This window comes from Lineus longissimus, chromosome 19 (genome assembly GCF_910592395.1).
Source record: "Lineus longissimus chromosome 19, tnLinLong1.2, whole genome shotgun sequence".
Classification (NCBI taxonomy): domain Eukaryota; kingdom Metazoa; phylum Nemertea; class Pilidiophora; order Heteronemertea; family Lineidae; genus Lineus; species Lineus longissimus.
In genome coordinates, this window is record NC_088326.1 from 7,516,398 (window position 1) to 7,536,375 (window position 19,978).

General features: G+C 41.0%; 2 protein-coding genes and 1 long non-coding RNA gene across 3 annotated transcripts in view; 1 reads left to right on the plus strand and 2 right to left on the minus strand.

Moving 5' to 3' along the window:
- LOC135503452 (uncharacterized) overlaps positions 1-19,978 on the plus strand; it is a 188,558-nt gene that overhangs the window by 140,248 nt on the left and 28,332 nt on the right. The window lies entirely within an intron of this gene.
- The window catches only part of LOC135503356 (uncharacterized), a 34,220-nt gene continuing 21,207 nt past the window's right edge, over positions 6,966-19,978 (minus strand). The window contains exons 2-4 of the long non-coding RNA XR_010449892.1: positions 11,359-11,435; positions 10,877-10,979; positions 6,966-10,080 (exon numbers count right to left, since the gene is read on the minus strand). This is a non-coding gene — a long non-coding RNA (uncharacterized LOC135503356). The remainder of the gene's footprint in view (positions 10,081-10,876; positions 10,980-11,358; positions 11,436-19,978) is intronic.
- LOC135503383 (uncharacterized) lies at positions 12,501-16,109 on the minus strand. Its single transcript, XM_064796942.1, has 4 exons — positions 16,083-16,109; positions 14,993-15,890; positions 12,932-14,695; positions 12,501-12,751 (listed from the first exon to the last, which is right to left on the minus strand). Exons 1-4 carry the CDS (start codon positions 16,107-16,109, stop codon positions 12,501-12,503), a joined length of 2,940 nt encoding a protein of 979 aa, XP_064653012.1.

Consider the following 19,978-nt stretch of genomic DNA (forward strand, 5'->3'; position numbering starts at 1 on the left):
ATGTAAAAAGAAGTACTCAGAATTGTAGTATGGACTTGAGACTGGTAGCAGCCCAAATTAAGGAGTTGATAGGTGTTAGAGAGAATGGATTAGGTATCTTGACGATAAATGAGATTGGCGACATCTTTTTTCATCTGTGTGTGAATTAACTTTCTACTTGTCATTGTACAGCTAATTAATAAAAAAATAGGAACACGCATAAGCCTATCCCCTTCAGTTAGAGTGGCGGGGTCGCACTTTGAGATATTTCGTCACAGAAGAAGCATGTCCCAACTAGGCCTAGTCATATCACAAACTCATCCCCTTTTCACAATCCATATTAAAACAGATCCTAACAACCCCGACAACACACAGATGCCACATTGGCACCAATGATTCATTGCGTGCTTTTTCGCTTCCAGCCACAATCAATCAATCTGTTAATCAACTTTGATTAGCCTATCCAAGGCAACGTTCAGGGGCAAAGGTGATGACGTCATAGTCAATAAATTGCAGTTCATGGCTAGGCTAATTCAAGTTCATAATCATTAGGCCCCTCTCTGATTGAAAACACTGCCTAACGATTAATGACCTATATTTTCAATATTTGATTGATTAAGCTGATCCTCAATTCAATCAACAAAAGTTAAAGTTGACGTCTTGTTTCCACCGCCTTTTGCATTGGACATTTCGGAAGGCTTCGGGATTTTCCGGCTAGAAGATCAGGACATTGACGTCGGCATTGGGCCTACATAAATCGAATGTTCAAATACGACTCGGTTCCTTACTTGCACCAGTTGGCGTCTCCTCGCCTCAGCTCGACCGTAAATATCGGGGCTGTACTGTCGTGTCAGGCTCCCCGCAACACCGTCTAGTTCGTGGCAGAATGCCACGAACATCACTATTTTCTTCTCCGGAAAAATGAAAATAGTGATTCCTTTTTCTGTGACTCCAGGCCACCAAACTGTATATTATCTTTCAACATAAATTTTGTTTCAGTCTCCAAATAATAGAAAAAAGGTATAACTATGTTTACTTATGATTTATTAGGATAGTAATTACAGGTGTTCACTGGTTTAATATAAGAGAAAATCTTAGAAAGTTACATGTTCTCAATGTTCGGTCTCAAATTTAGGAACGTCTTCATAATGCATATAAAGCAACATATCATCTGTTTTTATATCATATCAGCATCACGGACTGTGCCCTTGGAGAGTAGAATCGTCGTGACGCAACGTCGTGGGAAGGGAAAAAACAATGTAATACATTGAATTGAGGATCCTGTGATTTTAGATACGATCAATACAATGCAAATGTACAGGGCGTGTCCCGAATGATGGTGGTAGTCGTGGTGGAAGTGCTTGTTGATGATGGCATGATGGCACAGCATGAAATTACACTTCCGCGTTGGTCTTAAGTTTTTGAAAATCTTTATTAAAAGTGGAAAAGAGACTTTCTCAGAAATAAAGTTGCCCGATGATATAAAGGGCAGTCGTTTGAAGTTTGCTGAAAGACCGGGCCAGAGTATTATTTTAGCGGGAGGATGGGTGGCCGGTTGGCCTAGACAGGCGGCCTCGCCGAATATCTGCTCTTAGACTCGAGAGGGAAGCGCTTACACTATAAGAGTACCTAGTGTAGGCGTCCTTCCTCGCCCTGAAATATGAGAGATTACTTAACACTTAACACTTAACATCCCCCCTGCTTCCCTCCCCACCCCTTTTAATTGCTTGACCTTGATAGGGATATGGCGGGAAATTTGAAATTTACACAAAAACAAAATGGACAACTTAGACAGCCACTTGAAGAGAGCTCTCTCCAATTTTTGTAGGGGGTTCTGTACCCGTTTTTTGAAAACCAATGAGGAGAGGGAGATGTTCGTGGCATTCTGCCACGAACTAGACGGTGTTGCGGGGAGCCTGACACGACAGAACAGCCCCGATATTTACGGTCGAGCTGAGGCGAGGAGACGCCAACTGGTGCAAGTAAGGAACCGAGTCGTATTTGAACATTCGATTTATGTAGGCCCAATGCCGACGTCAATGTCCTGATCTTCTAGCCGGAAAATCCCGAAGCCTTCCGAAATGTCCAATGCAAAAGGCGGTGGAAACAAGACGTCAACTTTAACTTTTGTTGATTGAATTGAGGATCAGCTTAATCAATCAAATATTGAAAATATAGGTCATTAATCGTTAGGCAGTGTTTTCAATCAGAGAGGGGCCTAATGATTATGAACTTGAATTAGCCTAGCCATGAACTGCAATTTATTGACTATGACGTCATCACCTTTGCCCCTGAACGTTGCCTTGGATAGGCTAATCAAAGTTGATTAACAGATTGATTGATTGTGGCTGGAAGCGAAAAAGCACGCAATGAATCATTGGTGCCAATGTGGCATCTGTGTGTTGTCGGGGTTGTTAGGATCTGTTTTAATATGGATTGTGAAAAGGGGATGAGTTTGTGATATGACTAGGCCTAGTTGGGACATGCTTCTTCTGTGACGAAATATCTCAAAGTGCGACCCTGCCACTCTAACTGAAGGGGATAGGCTTATGCGTGTTCCTATTTTTTTATTAATTAGCTGTACAATGACAAGTAGAAAGTTAATTCACACACAGATGAAAAAAGATGTCGCCAATCTCATTTATCGTCAAGATACCTAATCCATTCTCTCTAACACCTATCAACTCCTTAATTTGGGCTGCTACCAGTCTCAAGTCCATACTACAATTCTGAGTACTTCTTTTTACATTATCCTTAGTCATTTGAGGTAAACTTAGGAGCTCAAGTCTGTCCCACCTATACTTGTTCACAATAAAATTGAAGCTTTTCCCAATTGCTGAACGGCTACCATTTATAATAATGTTTTTGCACCTAAAAAAATATATCATTACAGATTTATCCAATGGTAGTCGCCGAAATTGGTATGAAGCACCACCAGATAATTCGTTTGATGAGAACAAATGGTCCTCGCAAGAATTTAAAGATTAGTCGGTAACTATGTGTTTGTAAGACTGGCTATATATATCCTCATCAGAGACTAGCTTTGGTGGTCTGCGCGATGCGATCAGTTTGATGTCATCGTTCAAGCAAACGATGCAGTACGGTACTCCATTGTAATGAATGACCACTAGTATATAATATTAATATCAATAGGTATGTTATCCTTTTTCCCTGTTGTAATTTCAGTGATGTGCCAGGAAAAGTATTCAGCGAGATACGCTCCCTGATGACAACCAACTCGTTTGGGACGACTGTTGCCGTGGTCACACTGGGGTTTTAACACGAATTGAATTCCAATTAAAACGTTGATACGTATTGGGGCGTCACACTCAATTCTGTTCATACCGATCTCAATCCGCTTTAACCAACACGGTTCTTAAACTGAATTGAATGCGAATCAGCTAATCCGAATCAACAAAACCGTATTGAGATTTCAAGTGTGACGCGCTTGATACGAATTAAGGTTTTCGATCGCACTGCGCATGCGCCCGGCGCATGGAAAGTGACCTTTGACCGCGGGAACTAGTGCTCCGAACTAGTTAACTGATGTATTTAAATGATCTCATTGACTCAAATCGTTTTTCGTTATGCCATAGAATAGGGAAAAATCAACTCCCTTGCACGTGACTTGCATTTCCTTTTCCTGGCAAGGTATGTTGCCGCCGGTTCGTTGGTCAAAGGTACGCTGGTCAGCAACATCGTCGCGGCGGGGTTTTCCCCGGTTTTGGCCTCGTTTTTGAGGGCGAGGCCGGGATTCTCCGCATTTAGCGACGGTGGTGTTGACTCGCTGAGGACACTCCTCTTTGATCCGAACTTTGGCAATAGGCATGGCCGGGAGATGGAAATGGTCAAGCACCTTACGCGATTTTAACTTGTTAATAATGACTGTGTGATACTGTGATATTATATACTTATATGTTTTGTACTCTCCCACATGGGAGGTTAATAAATAATAATAATAATAATAATAATAATAGATGGCGCGTCGTTAGTGTGGCGCGTTTTAAACCGATTTGAATGCGTATTCGGGCCAGTGTGACGCGACCGTTCTGAAACTGGATTAACCAATTCGTATTCCGGAGAGCGCTCTACGGAATTCGGTTTCAATTCGCATCCAGTGTGAACACACCATAAGAAGACCACCAGAGCAACATCTACAGTCATCATAACAAGCAAGGAGAAGGTCCTCGTTTTGTTTAATTTTTGGGGGAAGGAAACCGGAATGGAGCGCAAGGAGCTGCTGAAGAAAAAAGATCGACACGTACAACATAACTGCATCAGTAGGTGTATCAATGACTATAAACCTATACAGCTCTGAGGTAGGCCCTATACTTTGGCATGTTTTTCTGGAATTACATGATTTCAATCTAAACATTTCTTCGTTTTTGGCTCACCGTAGGGGAGTCTATACAATACCGCAGTGTCCGTTGTCGGTCGTCGTCGTCGTTTTATGGTAGATACTCTTAGCAAGGATACATCACATATGATACGGGTTTTTGATTTGACCTACTTTTCAAGGTTGCAGAGGTCAAATGTCATAAATTGGCTGTTTCAGTGTAACTATGGCACGTTTCTCAACCGCCACAGCTATGAACTTGAAACTTGGTACATATAACCCGCCTATATCAGATAACCTCTTGTGCTGAATATCGGTCCGATCTGATTCTCAATTTGGCCACCAGGGGGTCGAATGTGGATATCTAAAAAGTGTGATATCTCGCTTATTGATGACTTGTTTTCGATAAAACTTTTGTGGTAGGTACTCATAGCAAGGATACATCATATATCATATGGGTTTTTAATTTGACCTACTTGTCAAGGTCACAGAGGTCACAACGATGACACAGATATGGCCGAAATTGCATGTTTTGTGTTTTTCGTGTTGTGGCAATCCAAAGGTCGTGAGTTCAAACCCTGGTTAGGGACGGCCAAAAATATTTTTTTTATTTTATTATTTTTTATCTTTTCCCTTTTGTCTTTTCTGACTTGTATCTTACATTTTCTTGATTTTTAAAAAAGTTATTGTCTAGGCGTTCAAGTTTTCTAAAGTCACTGTCCATGCACTGCATTAGTATTTTTTGGGAATTGATCAATCTCTCCGTACTTTGCACTCTAGGATTTAAACGTGAATGTCTTTTTCTTATTGTTGATGGTTTTATTGGCTCACCGTAAGGGAGTCTATACAACACCGCAGTGTCCGTCGTCGTCGTCCGTCGTATCCTATTTCTAAAACAGTGGCACGTTTCTTAACCGCTAGGGCTATGGACTCAAAACTTTGTTTGCATGACCCCCTAGGTCAGATGATCTTTGACACTGAATTTTGGTCCGGTCTGATTCTTGACTTGGCCACTAGGGGGCCAAAACTGAAAACATAAATAGTGTGATATCTCACTTATTACTGATTAGTTTTTGGTAAAAATTTTATGGTAGATACTCTTAGCAAGGATACATCACATATGATACGGGTTTTTGATTTGACGTACTTGTCAAGGTTACAGAGGTCAAATGGCGTAAATTGACATTTGAGCGTAAGTGTGGCACGTTTGTTACCCCTAAGGCTATAAACTTGAGACTTTGTACAAAGGACCCCCTAGGTCAGCTGGCCTCTAACCCTGAATGTCAGTCCGGTCTGATTCTCAACGTGGCCACCAGGGGGCCAAAAGTGAAAACCTAGAAAGTGTGATATATCTCGCTTATTAGTGATTCGTTTTCAATAACATTTTTATGGTAGGTTCTCCTAGCAAGGATACATCACATATCATATGAGTTTTTGATTTGACCTGCTTTTCAAGGTCACAGAGGTCACATGGCCTAAATTGGCCGTTTGAGTGTAACTATGGCACGTTTCTTAACCACTAAATCTATGAACTTGAAATTTGGTACACATGACTCCCTACGTCATGTAACCTTGGACACCGAATTTCGATCTGATCTGGTACTCAACTTGGCCAACAGGAGGCCAAAACTAAAATAGGTAAAAAGTGCAATATCTCGTTTATTAGTGACTTGTTTTTGATGATATTCTTATGGTACTTACTCCAAGCAACGATACATCACATGTCATACCGACTTTGGTTTGACCTATATACTATACATGTACAATGTTTCTTAACCTGTATGAATTCCAAAGCACCAAATATCTATACGGTGAGCACAATGGCCCCTGGCCATTTCATTCATTTCAGTGCTAACAAAATGATTGGGGAAGTCACTAAGCAGCATCCCTTTACGTTGAATTGCAGCGAAAATCGGCAGAGGCTATTCTTGTCAGTGTCCTATAAGGTCTGCAATAAATATGATGTTCCTCAGTGAAAAACTGTTTTCATCCATTCCTTCCGCACCCCCCCCCCTCCCCTGAGTAGTAATAAGGCGGAAAACCAGGATACAACAAGATGTCTACCATCTCTAGATGATGAAGATCCCTTAAATTGTCAAGGGGGGGGGGGTCTAAAATGCATCCTCCTGTGTGTGTATATCAAGGGGCTATCAAAATCAAGGCCAGCTTCGATGCATACATACTATAAGGATGGTCATCCTCTGGCATTAGACCTCAAGCAAGTACATGTATGCCTGCTTGTCACCGAGGTCCATTCGTGCAAGGTCAGTGACAGGGGTTAGCCATAGAGGATAGTTGTAAATGTGCATCATCCTCAGGAGACAGTTCCATTTTATAGATGGCAGCACCCCAGTCCTCGGAGAGATTTCTCATTTGGGGCGATACCATGTGTGGAGAAGAAATGAAAGTCTCTTGCTATTGTCTCCAACACAGGCCCTTGGTTCCATTATGGGCTTGTTGGTAAATGTCCATATACATGTACATTTTCATTTGTACTTCAGGAGAGATTTCCCGGGTTGCATCACAGTCTGTGAAAAGGATACTGCCATGTGACAATTGGCAACCACTCCTACATCACCACATTGACTGTTCAACAATAACAACACAAAGTTTATAAATCAACATGAAATATATTTGAAAATGTACGCAATAACAAGTATGTACATGTACATATGACAATGAATATATAAGTAACCATTCGGACGGATATTCTTATAACAACTGGACATTCCTTATGTGTAATATATCATGCATTATTTGCAAATGTACCATACAGTAAAATGAATTGACTGATAGTTAGAATTACTGGATTCATAATATCATTTACAACTTGAAATTTTTCTGCTATTACAATGCATTGTTGCCCATACAGTATTCACCCGTGGAATCAGCTGCACCCTCTCCGAGCATCTCCAACCTCTCCGAGTCATGGCCAACAACCTCTCCGACCAAATCCAGCCACCAACTGAAGACATCCCAAAACCAAGGCCCTCATATTGACTGTGAAACCAAACTGATAGCTTTCTTATTGTGGTGAGGTTATGTCAAGACAACCAAGGAGCCATGTTAAGGCTTTCAAACTCATGTTGCATTTATAGCTGTCAGCTGTTACAGTAGTTGCACTTACGGAGAAATTGATGAATACATTTGAACTATGGAACATCTTGAAAACAGAAAACCAGAGTTGCAACACCTAATTGAAAACCTTGTCAGGACTCCTTGGGTGTCCTGGCATGGCCTTGACACAGTGAGGAAGCTATAAGTTGGATGAACGGTCCATACAAGGACTTTTTTTACAATCTGAGGCTGGATTTGCTCGGAGAGGTTGTTGGCCATTACTCGGTGAGGCGGGAGATACTCGGAGAGGTTGCAGCTGATTCTACAGGGTGGTATTGTGCAAAAGTGTTATAACAGTAAGGAAAATACCTTTCATTTTTCATCAACAATATCAATTTGAATTTTACGCATTTTCATTTTGCAGATTGACCAGCACGGTATTTTATCCGTGGTAACTTTGCAGACCAGGTCGCACCTCAGTGAACCACAAAATTGAAATCCCTGTAAAAATCACCTATCATAGCGTTGGGCTACGGCTGAAAAAACAGCGCTCATCAAATTTAGAAAAACTGCATTCATTTCACATCAAAATAGCCTAGTCTATCAGTTGAATGTTCACGTCTTTGATTCATTTCATTAACTGTCTCACTTCTGACAACACTCTGCGTTTTGCAGCACTCTCCAATATGAGCTTTCTCCCTGGATGGTTACAGAAGATGCAGATACTACTAGCAGCAGAGAGCCCACAACTACACAAATCAGGAGAAATCTGAGAAACATGGTACTTAGAGTGATCACGGTTCTTTGCGATTTCCTTAGCAGCTTCAGACAGGTCATGCTCTTTGAGCTATATCAAATGGATGTATTCATGCTTGAATATACCTGTCCACTTTTGCTGTGGAATGGTGAATTTGGCATAGTTGGAAATTTGCCGATGCTTTGCCTCTCGTCCTTGCATGGTATTGATGCCCAAACCTACACCAAACTTGGAGTAGATCAAATTTGCATGGAAAGGCAAGGCGTAGCCAATGTGCCAAGTAGTCAGGGTCACCTTTGTCAAGAACAGGGCATGGAGTGCATGGTTCATCTCACACGAAGCTTTCAACTGTTCAAGTTCAAACTGGCTTAATTTAATTTTGGATGACAGAGCAACAATTTCTCTCAGCAAAGTGCAAGCAACATGAAACAGCAATTGACGGTACTTTACTAAATTCGATTTTTCAGCTGGTTTGTTGAGAGCTTCAATGAGATAAGGGAAGTGATTTAGAAACTTCATAGAATCTTCTCCAGTGAAGCGGATGGTGCACTTAACAACCCCTTCTTTTGAGAGATTATTCTGAGATTCTTTGAACCATCTGAGCAACTTTGTATGCAGCTTACCAGCCTTGACAGTGTTCTTTAAGCTATACAGGTACTGCCCTATCGGTGACGCCAGGAATTCGTCACTCTGCAAGTCCATCTTAAGCACTCGATCCTCAGTTCTTGCAATAACATCAAACAGTAACTGAAGGTTCAATTGTTGACAGGCATTATTTTTGACATGAAGCGGCTCGAAATAACATTTGTCAGAATACTTTCCAATAACTGGCTCAAATTCTTGACGGGAACGCATGTTGGCAATTGTTTTCAGAACCTTCCCACGAACATTAACTTTTTTTGACACGAGACACTCCCTTGGCATGAGCCATTCTTTGTTGATATCCCCAAGGCTGCCATTTGTTGTGACTTTCAAAACCAATACTTGCGTTCAATTTTCTCAGCTCATCTTTGTGCACATTGCGAAAGGTACTGTGATATGTAGCTGCATTAGATAGCTCCCCACAGGCAACAGCTGCCCACTTACAATCAGCTGGTATCATTTCCAATTTGAACTTTACTCGATCAGACCCAATGTTATATTCTCTCTCTTCAATTTCTGTCATGTCTTTAATTATCTTGGAAAGGTGGTCCAAAAAAGTGGGGTCATCTTCAGTCACATCACCACCACACAGGAGGAAGTTATGATCACAGCTACCAACTATATCGGTGATGTTCAGAAAGGACATCAGCAGCGATGTATGTGTGCCCAGCTTGCCAGCTGGTGCCCCATCAGCACCAATTGCAATACTGAACTCCCCCCTGCTCTTATTGAGCCAATTCAAGCCAACTCCATGATTCTGGATCATTATTTTATCTAATTGAAGGTACAGCTTGGCAAGTTTTACCAAAGTGGTTTGTGAGTCATGGTATCAGCCCTTGCCACCTTCTAGTGCACTGACTGTGAGGTCCTCTCTAACCTTATCTATTTCCTCACGAACTTCATTATAGGTCAGAGGCTCAGGCTTAGACACACTAATGCTAGATGCTCTGATTGCGATGTATTTACGACTGCTCACTAAACCCCCTTTATATAACATTTTGATACTGCGCACAACATTAGCAGGACAACGTCTCTCCTGAATCTTTCTTCGTTTGCTGACTTTGCCCAGTTTTGATACGACATTTTGGCATGATTTGCTCTTCATAACATACCTCGTCAAGGTACTTGGGGTTGAAGCTTTCACTAGTGTGTACCAAAGCCCATCGCAGACATTTCTAATGTTATCACCATGTATGCCTTTCATGCAGTCGATAGTCTTCTTCACTCACCGCTGCGCTTGAACTTTGGTCAGCTGCACAGTGTCAGAAGCGTGAGGAAGAACCAGTGTCAGACATTTCACATCTGTGGCCTATAAAATAAGAAATCTAATAAATTTCTGATCCGTATGTCCAGATTGCAGGAGATGACTTTCCACTGCTCTGAAAGCTCGAGACGCGTAGAAAATCATCAAGTGCACTCTGGATACTCGGATCAGACACGCAGGAGCGCAGTTTTCTATTTATCATATACCATAAATATTTTCATTAACACATAAATGTTTCATGCATTTTTGCCAATTTCTCCTTTGAAAGACCTTTAAAACCAGGACTTAACAAACGATTTTACTTTTTAGATACACATTGCCATTGGCTCCATGTATCACAAATGTGACCAATCAGAGCACATGTAAATGATAACAAAGCCTTGTGTATCACGTTATGCATGAAGTAACAGTCAGTCAACCTAGACCTTGAAGAACTTGATGCATGGAGATAAGGTTTCAAAATTTCAAAATGGCCGTCCTGTAAGTTAGGAGTGAGGCCAGACATAAGGCCTTTTCCGGACCCAATTCTCAGAAACCACAGGACAGCAAACGGGGGGGGGGGGGGGGGGGGAAATCTCTTCTTTTTTCCTGCACACTTGAGTTTCTAGCCAATGGGAAAGCGTTTCTTTCTACCACTGAAACTGAAAGTGTATAAAAATCAGAATTTACAATACATACTAGGTATTATCAAATCAAAGAAACTTCTAGTACCCCTGTCTGTATAGTGCCAAGAAGCAATTTACTAACTAAAGATATTTTTCGGCAAAACATATATCATTCTAGTCTGAAAGTGGTTTTAACCATTTTGTAATTGAGGCGGCACGTGTCCCAAATATTGTACCTCAAGTTAGAATCCGTGGATCTGACAAGCTGAACGCTGTCATGTGAGCAGGCAACATTTCTAGTTCCTTCTGCTCATGATGGTGCTGGTAATGGGAAAATGTCTGAAAAATGGAAAAGTAATGTATAATGACTAGAGAAAGAAATATCCAATCCAGACTTTTTCCAGCCTCCATTCCAGTCCAAGGTGGAGGCTAATTGCAGTGCCTCTGCAACTCTTACCAAATGATTGTGGAAAAATACATGTAGACCCTGACAAAATCTAGTGCTAAAATATTTTTTAGTAGTGCCGCTGGTACTTTCAATTCATCACCTGTACCATATAATGCCTAACTGGCATAAGTTTATTAAATAATATTTCAAAGAACATGAACCAGTCAGTTTCTAAAGTGATATTAAATATGGAAAACACGGGCACAAATAATTATACTTTAATAAGACTAATCAGAGGATGTTTCAAATATGGAAGAGTACTCAACAAACCTTTCCTTAGTATGGAAACAAGTTTCCTTTTCCCCTGGTGTTCCATTTCCTCAGGCCGTTGTGTCACCCCTACTTTCCTGAAAAAAGAACAACATCAACAAGAGACAGGTTTCGAGGTCATCTCAAATCACACAATCAAGTATGGGTGTAGCAACCACAGGGCAAAATTTTGCCTTTATAATTCATTCATTATTGGAATTTTTCTAAAAAGAGTAAATTGAGAGAATTCTTCTCCTTTTTAAATTTTGAGGTTTGGTCGACTAGAACCGAAGTTATGGGGTTCACAAGTTTGGCAGTTAAGGCCGTTTGTGAACTCGCGGCCTTAGGTAAATACAATGGAAAATGCATTACAGGTGGAAAGGGCCTATGGCACCTATTTTTCTTGAAAATGATAGGAAAACTGTTCTGATTTTGTTACCGAACATGTTTGTGATATGAAAGTTGGCACACCATAGTATTTTTCCGTGCCGAAGATGATGCCGCACACCATTTTTTGATTGGACGCCAGTTTTGAACTTAATTTGCATATTTTATGAGCTAATTCGCATAATTTTAATGGTTATCAGCATTTATTCCACTTACAGTGATAACATACACAATCACCTGACAAAATAAAAACAACCTAGGGTGATATTTACATAGTTCATGACCCTGACGCATATTTTCCATTTTCAGTTACAGTTTATAAATCCAAAATGGCCGCCAAAATTTCAAAATGGCCGCCAATACTACCGAACACAGGAATAACCGGTACCAAGGCATGTAATATATCAAATCGAAGCTAATGAAATGAAGAGAGAGAATAAAACTATTATTATCGCGTCCCCGGATGAAAATAGAGATAGCTGCCATCACAAATTCAAGATGGCCGTCATCGCCGGACACCCGATTCAGTGATTCATGCCAAAATTTAGAATGACCGGAACCATAGCGTGTGATATATCATTTTGAAGCATTTCTAAAGCAGAATGATCTTCTTGCTGTTTTAACTGCTCAAAGTAAAAGACAAGATGGCTATCCTCTGAAATTCAAAATACTGTCAGCTGTAGCGCATTTGTGTATTAGAAGAGCCACGGAGAACTGCTAGCAAAAACTTACAATCATTAATTCTCATCTGTCTCTACATGATGACCTACAGAAAGCTACCACTTTCTGTAGGTCTTAAGGCCTATATATGCCTGCTGGATTTTAGATGCACTTGGGAATGGGATCCTCCACCTCCTTCCCCCTGCAGTGGGTTCTGGTATGCAGGAGGAGCCTATTGCAAGAACATCAGCTCGGATGACGTCAGCTATATCTGGGTTTGCAGGTCTTACAAATTCTCCGACCTTCCCTGCAGGTTTCAAGAAGTTGGCTGTCACACCGTCTTTGGAGCTGACTTTTTCTATGCATCCTGAAAAGATAAGCAGGAGATATCTGAACATCAACTGAGTGAATAGGATCCGAGAATAAATCAATGTCAGCTCAAGACCAGTTTTCTTGTAATTCAATGTCTTCATCTAAACTAGTACAGTGTATCTAACTATCTTCACATTCATCTAAAAATATCTTAAATGTAAATCTGACAACTTACCTGGATACCAATTTTCTACATAGGCTACTGCAATCCATTGATTCAGTTTGAATTCTTCAGTTGGTGGCTCTGGGCATTGAATTGCTCTCTTGGTACGCTTGGTCTTAGTCTTGGTTTGTTTATTAAGTGTCTGTTTCTGAGCAGTTGTCCCTTTCTTTCGTGCACGTGTAGCTGCTGCCTTCTTTACAAGTCTCTTTGCAATTTTTTTCTCAAGTTTCTTTGCTTTGAACAGTTCATCATGAATCTGAATTTTGACAGACGTTTCTTGTTCCTTGTGTTTTGCGCGAAGTTTTTTGCCATGTTTTCTTGCAGCTTTCCAGATTTTCTTCCTATGTTTTTCTGACAGATTTTTAAGCCACACTCTAATTGCACATCTGTTTCTTTTCAGGATTTCCACACTACTGTGGTAGTGCAGAGAAGCATTTGGGCGACGCCTGATACTCGAGTCATAGTCTCCAAAATGGTGCTCACATCCCAGGTTATTGACATGAGCAAATGATGTCCGCTGTAGATCTATCTCTGAGGGTTCAGAACCATACAATCCTTCCGGTAGAAAGTCTGCTAACTGTTTATCGATGGTCTTCACGAATGCAGCACAGATCAATTTCAGTACTCTACACACAAGGTCGTGCTGTCCCTCAGGCACTTTGAAAACTCTGTCAAACAGAAAATCCTGTTCAACTGGGAGAGAGTCAAGAAGATTCGCATCACCTAGTAGCACTGAAGGGTCCGTAGAACATCTGTGAAGCAAATTTCTCAAGGGCTGAATCACCTTATAAAGTTCAAGATATTTCACACTCTCTCCTTTCTTAGTGCCAGTGAGAATCCAATACGGCCTGGTGACTTTTACAAAGATTATCCCAAGGGCGTGGAGGAGCGTCACAATAATGTCACATTTCAGATCAGCAAGAACGGCTTGAAGTTTCTTGTTAGGCTTTTCAACAGCTTCCAAAACCTTGATGAAGTCTGAGCGATGGGCAACAATTTGTGCTGCTACTGCGAATAGTCCATTAAATCGGTTGTCCTTGTAGCTTTCAATACAGGATTTTATATTCTCATGTTGACAGTGTGCCTCCCATTTGTCACGCAACCCAAGGTAGTCCCCCTCTGGCCCGAATATTTGGGATGCTGACAGTGCTATCCGCTCAACCGCAGGTTTGGATTTCCAGTCTTTGAACATGTCCTTTCCTTTCATTCCAAGGCCATGACCAAGTTCTTCTGAAATTTCAGCTTCAAGAGGCTTCAGTGCTGCAACTGTATTGGAATGAAACCCCAAGAGCACATGCACACTGCAGTGAAAACTGTGGACAGTCTGCTGGTCCTCATCCGTTTGTAATGTCTCCTGCTTCCATTCATTAAGAAGTCTATTGCTCTTTTTCTCATTAGCGGCTCTGTCACTCATGAAATAGCTAAGTTTTTTTAGTCCATGCTCCTCAATAAAGGATTCTGATGTCAGACCAGTGTCATCATGTGCCTGCATTTCAGCTATTTCCGTTAAAGCGTCCTTTGAGGTACCAGCAATAGCCTCGCCTGTCTCGTGGGCCACTCTGGTAAAACCAAGGCTAATGATATCTCCGGAACTCAGAGTGATGGAAGTGTCCAAAATTTTCCTTTTTTTACGAGTCGTTCCATCTTTGCACAAACCCCAATTCGTACTCTCCTTGAGCTGCTCCGCAATAAAGCGTTTGGCTACATATTGACCTTCATCTGATATGGCTCGTACAGTAGAAGGATTTGGGACATCAGCTTTTTGAAGGTGTCGACCTGCAATGTATTGGCTCACACAGATGATAACCTGTGGTACTTTGTCATTTGCCACCTCTAAGCCAGTCAACTCCATTACACACATTCGAACATTTTCACTGTAACAACCAGACTTATCCTTCTAGTCAGGAAATGTCTCGTGCTCAGGATCGTGGACTGATTCAAGGTACATTATCTGATCATCTTTTTCCTTCAATTTTTTTTTCAGTTGTGTGTTAGTTTCTGTGCTGTGTAGGCCCAATGTTCTGTTTGATTTCAATATTGCTACCTTCCGTTTGAAATGGTTTCTGGATTTACGTGCTTTGATTAGTTTGTTTTTCAACTGTCCTACAGCATTTATTTGGTCATTTAAAAACTGCTGATGAGCAAGGGCCCCGTCTTCTGTCAGTTGCTCTAACTTTACAGTGAGTCCTGCAATTTCATCATCTTTTTCACGAAGTTCTTTAGAGGTTATCTTAAACTGTTCAGCCCTAGTTTTCGCTAACTTGTCTCTTTTTCTTACATTCCGAGGATTGAAGTGACCCACTATTTTCTTTATTTTGTTGTAGTCCTCCTTTAGTGTTGATATTTTTGTTTCTAGTGTACGAATTCTGCGTTGCTTTTGAATTATTTCAAAGGTCAGTTCATTTTTTTGCTTCATTGGTTCTAGCTCCGTATGTCCATGACCTCTGACGGCTCTGTGTGTTATATCTGGCAGTTGTACTTCCCCTACATCAACCGTGTTAACATCGGATACAAAGGAAACTTCCTCGATGTCTGGCTGTGAATGATTGTCCAGACCATCATCACCACCACCTGCATCAACATAAACATCTACTTTCCTGACAGTCCGGAAATCAAAGAATGTATCATCTAGTTCATTTGCTTTTTCTTTCTGCTTTTTACTGAGCAAAGTTTTCCTTTTTTGAAATAAAAGATCTACCCTTTTCCGCACTTTCTCTAAGTCTGCCTGGCCTCTGTTGGCCAAAGGACAAAGTTTCTCAAACCACTTAATGAATACTTTTGTGAGTAAACCCTTCACTTTAACATACTTGTATAGTTCAAATAAAAGCCCCATAGTGAAGTGGTCAAGATCCATAGGCTGAAGGTCACTGCTATGAAGATCCTCAATGGTGATCTTTGCAGCCTCAGTATGAGCTCCGAGGTAGGTCTTTTCCATTTTCTCAGCAACCATCAACAGAACACAAATGGAAGTCTGAAAGGTAATAGGTAAACTGTTTATTAAAGTTAAACAATATAAGCACTGAGCTTGTTTTCACTCATTTCCCTTAGTTAAATGGATCACCGGATACAGCCTGGAATTCCACTGCCACAATTATGACCTGGGAATCTATCCATTGAACCAAGTCAATGGAGAGACTAGCCTCCTTATGTAAGGCAATCTCACAAGCTGAACCTGAAGCCCAACTGCCATCATGTTAACCTGCCTAAGCTGGTACAAGATGGTGTAACCAAAGGGCAAGTGATCCAGTTTTATTTCAAGAATCATTCTAATTATATAGTAATGTTCTCCTACATTAATTACATATTGGCCCAGAAAGGGTCAATTAATGCTCAACTTATTTAATGCACACTAGGAGAAGTGATAATGAAAATATTGTACACCATACCAGTAAATATGATCAAGTAATGTTTTAATAAATAGTGGGTTAATCACATCTGGTATTGGCTCAGAAAGGGTCAATACTCAATTCATTTCATAGATGGCATTTGGAAATCATTTAATTGTAACACTAAGAACCCTCTAAAAGATTCATCAAAAGCATCAAAGGTGTGGAGAATTGAATTAATGGTTTAAAAAGTAGAACCATCTCATAAATTGAATTTCCCGCCCTCAAACGCAATGAAAACGAAACCCAATTAACTTGTCAACATGAGCACATGTCATGCAACGAAGTGGCCACGAGGTGCTAAATATAGAAATTTACGACGTCACTGCCAATCAGCGCGTCGCTAGAGATCATGTGACAACACATCGTCATGGAGCGTGACGTCATTGGGAATGTTCGGGAATGCTCAATAGTTAGGACTTAGAATTTGTGCGGAAGGGATATTTCATCCAGTTAATCGAGGGGGTAAATCTTTACCAATTTTTATGATCAGGGTGTCATTTTAAAATATGGAATCTCTATTTTGATGGCAGGTAACTGCGTTTGAGTCTCTCGCAAGATTTAATAGATTTTTTTAACATTTTGTTCACATCATTATTGCTCCGCTTTCGAGCAGCCGATCATTTTCGCAATTGCGCCGGAGTTAATGTCATACCTTATTCTGATTGGATGGAAGATTTCATCTCTATTGGTACATCAGGAGCCCCTCGCATTTTCAATCGAAATTTGGTGTGCGGGACATCCCGGTTCTACGGGACCGGATCGTTGAAAATGGCGTCTTCGAGATGTAAACAAACCGATGACGCAAGTTCAGCTTGCGATTGTAACTGCTACGAGCGGAATAATTCATCAAACCAAATATGATATGAAAGTATATTATCGACTTTATTTCATACATATGATTTTAAGCACATTGAATGATAATTTACGGAACCAAAATCATTTACGCATAGCAAACTCTCGCGGCTCTTCTAACATGCTCAAATACACACAGCTGACTACAGTGCGATACACGCTACGTCGCGGTTGCTATGCAAAGTCAATCAACGCAACTAAAGAACACAAAAACTTAAACAAGTGTCAACATATTCAGCACATTCTGGCAAGGCCTAGTATTATACTAAGTCTAAGTCATAATATTGTCCCCCCCTCGAAGCAGATTGTGTAGCAGACTTAAATCTCTAGCTCCAGACCACTGTGACTTCATCTTCACTGGTCCTAACTGTAAAATATCTTCACTGATAATAGTAGAACTGATGACTCTCACTGTGATACTTGAAGCATTTCAACCGTCAAGAAAGGAAAAGGGCCAGGGGGGTCGGCCCCCACAGTACAACTTCCTATGATCTAAATCAAACAATCGGTCATCCTGTTTGTTGTTAGATTGAGATTACGCAATACAATCTTCACCACATGAGGCCAGACAAAAGGTCGGTCGGTGGGTGTTTTTCTGGTACCCTGATAATGGGGGTTTAAGATCTTCCGCGTGTGCCCGCTGTTTTCATACCCTTTGCCGGCTGTTTTCGTTCAGGGACCGGTTATATCCCTTTCTAGTTCTCCCCCCCCCCTGGATGCCTACATACTGGGCTGCATGTGTATGCTGTAAGATGTAAGGGCCTAGACCTATGCATACAATATGCATACGATATGCAGGCCTCATATCATGCACACTTCAGTGCATGTACATGAAAGATGCATTAGAGCAAGGCCTACACTGTGTGACTTTCAAGGTCATCAAGGTCATGAAGAAAAGTCTTGTAATTGTCCACAGATGGTTGCTTATGCACATTTGACTGGGTGTTTATGGTATACATTTCAGATGCAGATATGCCAACACTTTGCCTGCCATCATAAACGAAAGGTTTATTCAATCTTATCATCAATAACATACAGCAGAAACCCTATTTAAAAAGCCGCCATTTTAACGGAAAGGGTGCAATGGGCATGCTCAATAAATAGAAAAAGGTGTATCATGTTTTGATCATCCATCTAAACTTCGCAGACATTGATCAATGTTCATGAAATCCCAGATTTGAAATCATGGGTACCCTAAATAAAATCGTATCATTCGGATTTTTCCGATCACCTAACCATAAAACCACTAGATATATTGTAACATAAGGATTATTTCTAATTCCGGTACACATTTTGGAAGGAAAAAATTGGCACAAGATTGCAAGAAATTGATGCTTTTCGATGAGCTTACACTGAAAACGACCAGCTAATCAGCCATCTTGTTCGTTCAGTTTGATTACAAAGTTCAGAGAAGATGGCAGCACCTTACGGTACCATGGAATCGTCTGCTTCAAAGCCAATGAAATAGTTCGGGCCGGAAATGAAATGCGACAGCTCTGATATCTGGCGACCGTCAGTGAAACTGACAGATGCGTCTTCGTGAAATCTGGTCCTTCACAGCGCTGTGCTTCTCCGAAATTTAGCAAACCGGCCTATTTCGTGCTCTCAGTCATTGTCACTCTCATTCTCAGACTCAAAATCCTCATCACTCTCACTGCTGCATTCACTTTCACTGGCGTCATCTGGACCAGCTTCTTCTCGGTCTAGGATGTCTGCCAGTCTTGGGGGGAGAGCATCTCCTTCATACCACTTGGGTTCAATGCGGTCTCCAACAATCAGCCATCCATTGTCTTCTGTGGGGGAAGGGACTTCAGGGTTCTGAACGTGGGCACGTTTCCATATTGCTACCTGATAATTTACACGGTTGATATGTTCCCGAAGACGGTAGTTGATAAAGCTTGGAATCAGTGAAACCTTGGAAACACTGATAAACCTTGGAATATTCAATGTAAACCATGGAATCACTGTGCAAATAGCGCGGGAAATCGGGTGCGTTCCTTTTACGATTTATACCCTCCCAACTGGCAGTCTCGTCCCAGCTGACTTTATTGATAGCAATTTGCCAGTTAGTTCAGAAGCCAACATTTTTAATGTGGAGGATGACGTCATCAATTGGCAATGCGCTGTGGTCGTTAAAATATTTTATTTCTCTTCAATGGAAGCAAAAATTAGTTTTTATGATTGTTTTGTATTCCATAGACGATAAAGTATTATGCTCGGTACTAGATGCACGAGATCATAGGACAAACACACACGTGAATAAAAAAACCGCTTAGAACTGGTGACGTCACAAAGATCTCTGCATCCCTCGATGCGTACTGGAAGATGTAAGAAATCGCTCACGGCGAAGGAAATTTTCATCCGCAAACTTCGGTAATAAACATACATGACTAGGCTTCTTTTATTCATCGTTTGTTATAAAATATCAGTCAATCATAGACAATTAGGCCTAGACATAGTCGTCAACCTTATCCATGCATAATGCATGACAGGCCCCCAATTTTCTCTGTATCACCCTGTATGAACAGACCGATCCGTAGTTCAAATAGGCCCCGCGTGGTGGTGGCGTATTTATAAGCGGAGCGCTATTGGTTCATATTATGGGTGTGTGGTGGGCGTGTCTTCCCATATTTGGGAGATCAGTACTGTACACTGGAGGCGAGGTACAACTGAGTTGTTCTAAAATATAGACTATTGAATCGGATATGCGACAGATTTCTAAATTACCATAAAATTCCGATCTGATCATGTAAGAATAAGCTCCAAATGTTGATTCGTAACCACGTTAGGTTCGAATGGCATTATTTCATGTTTTTAT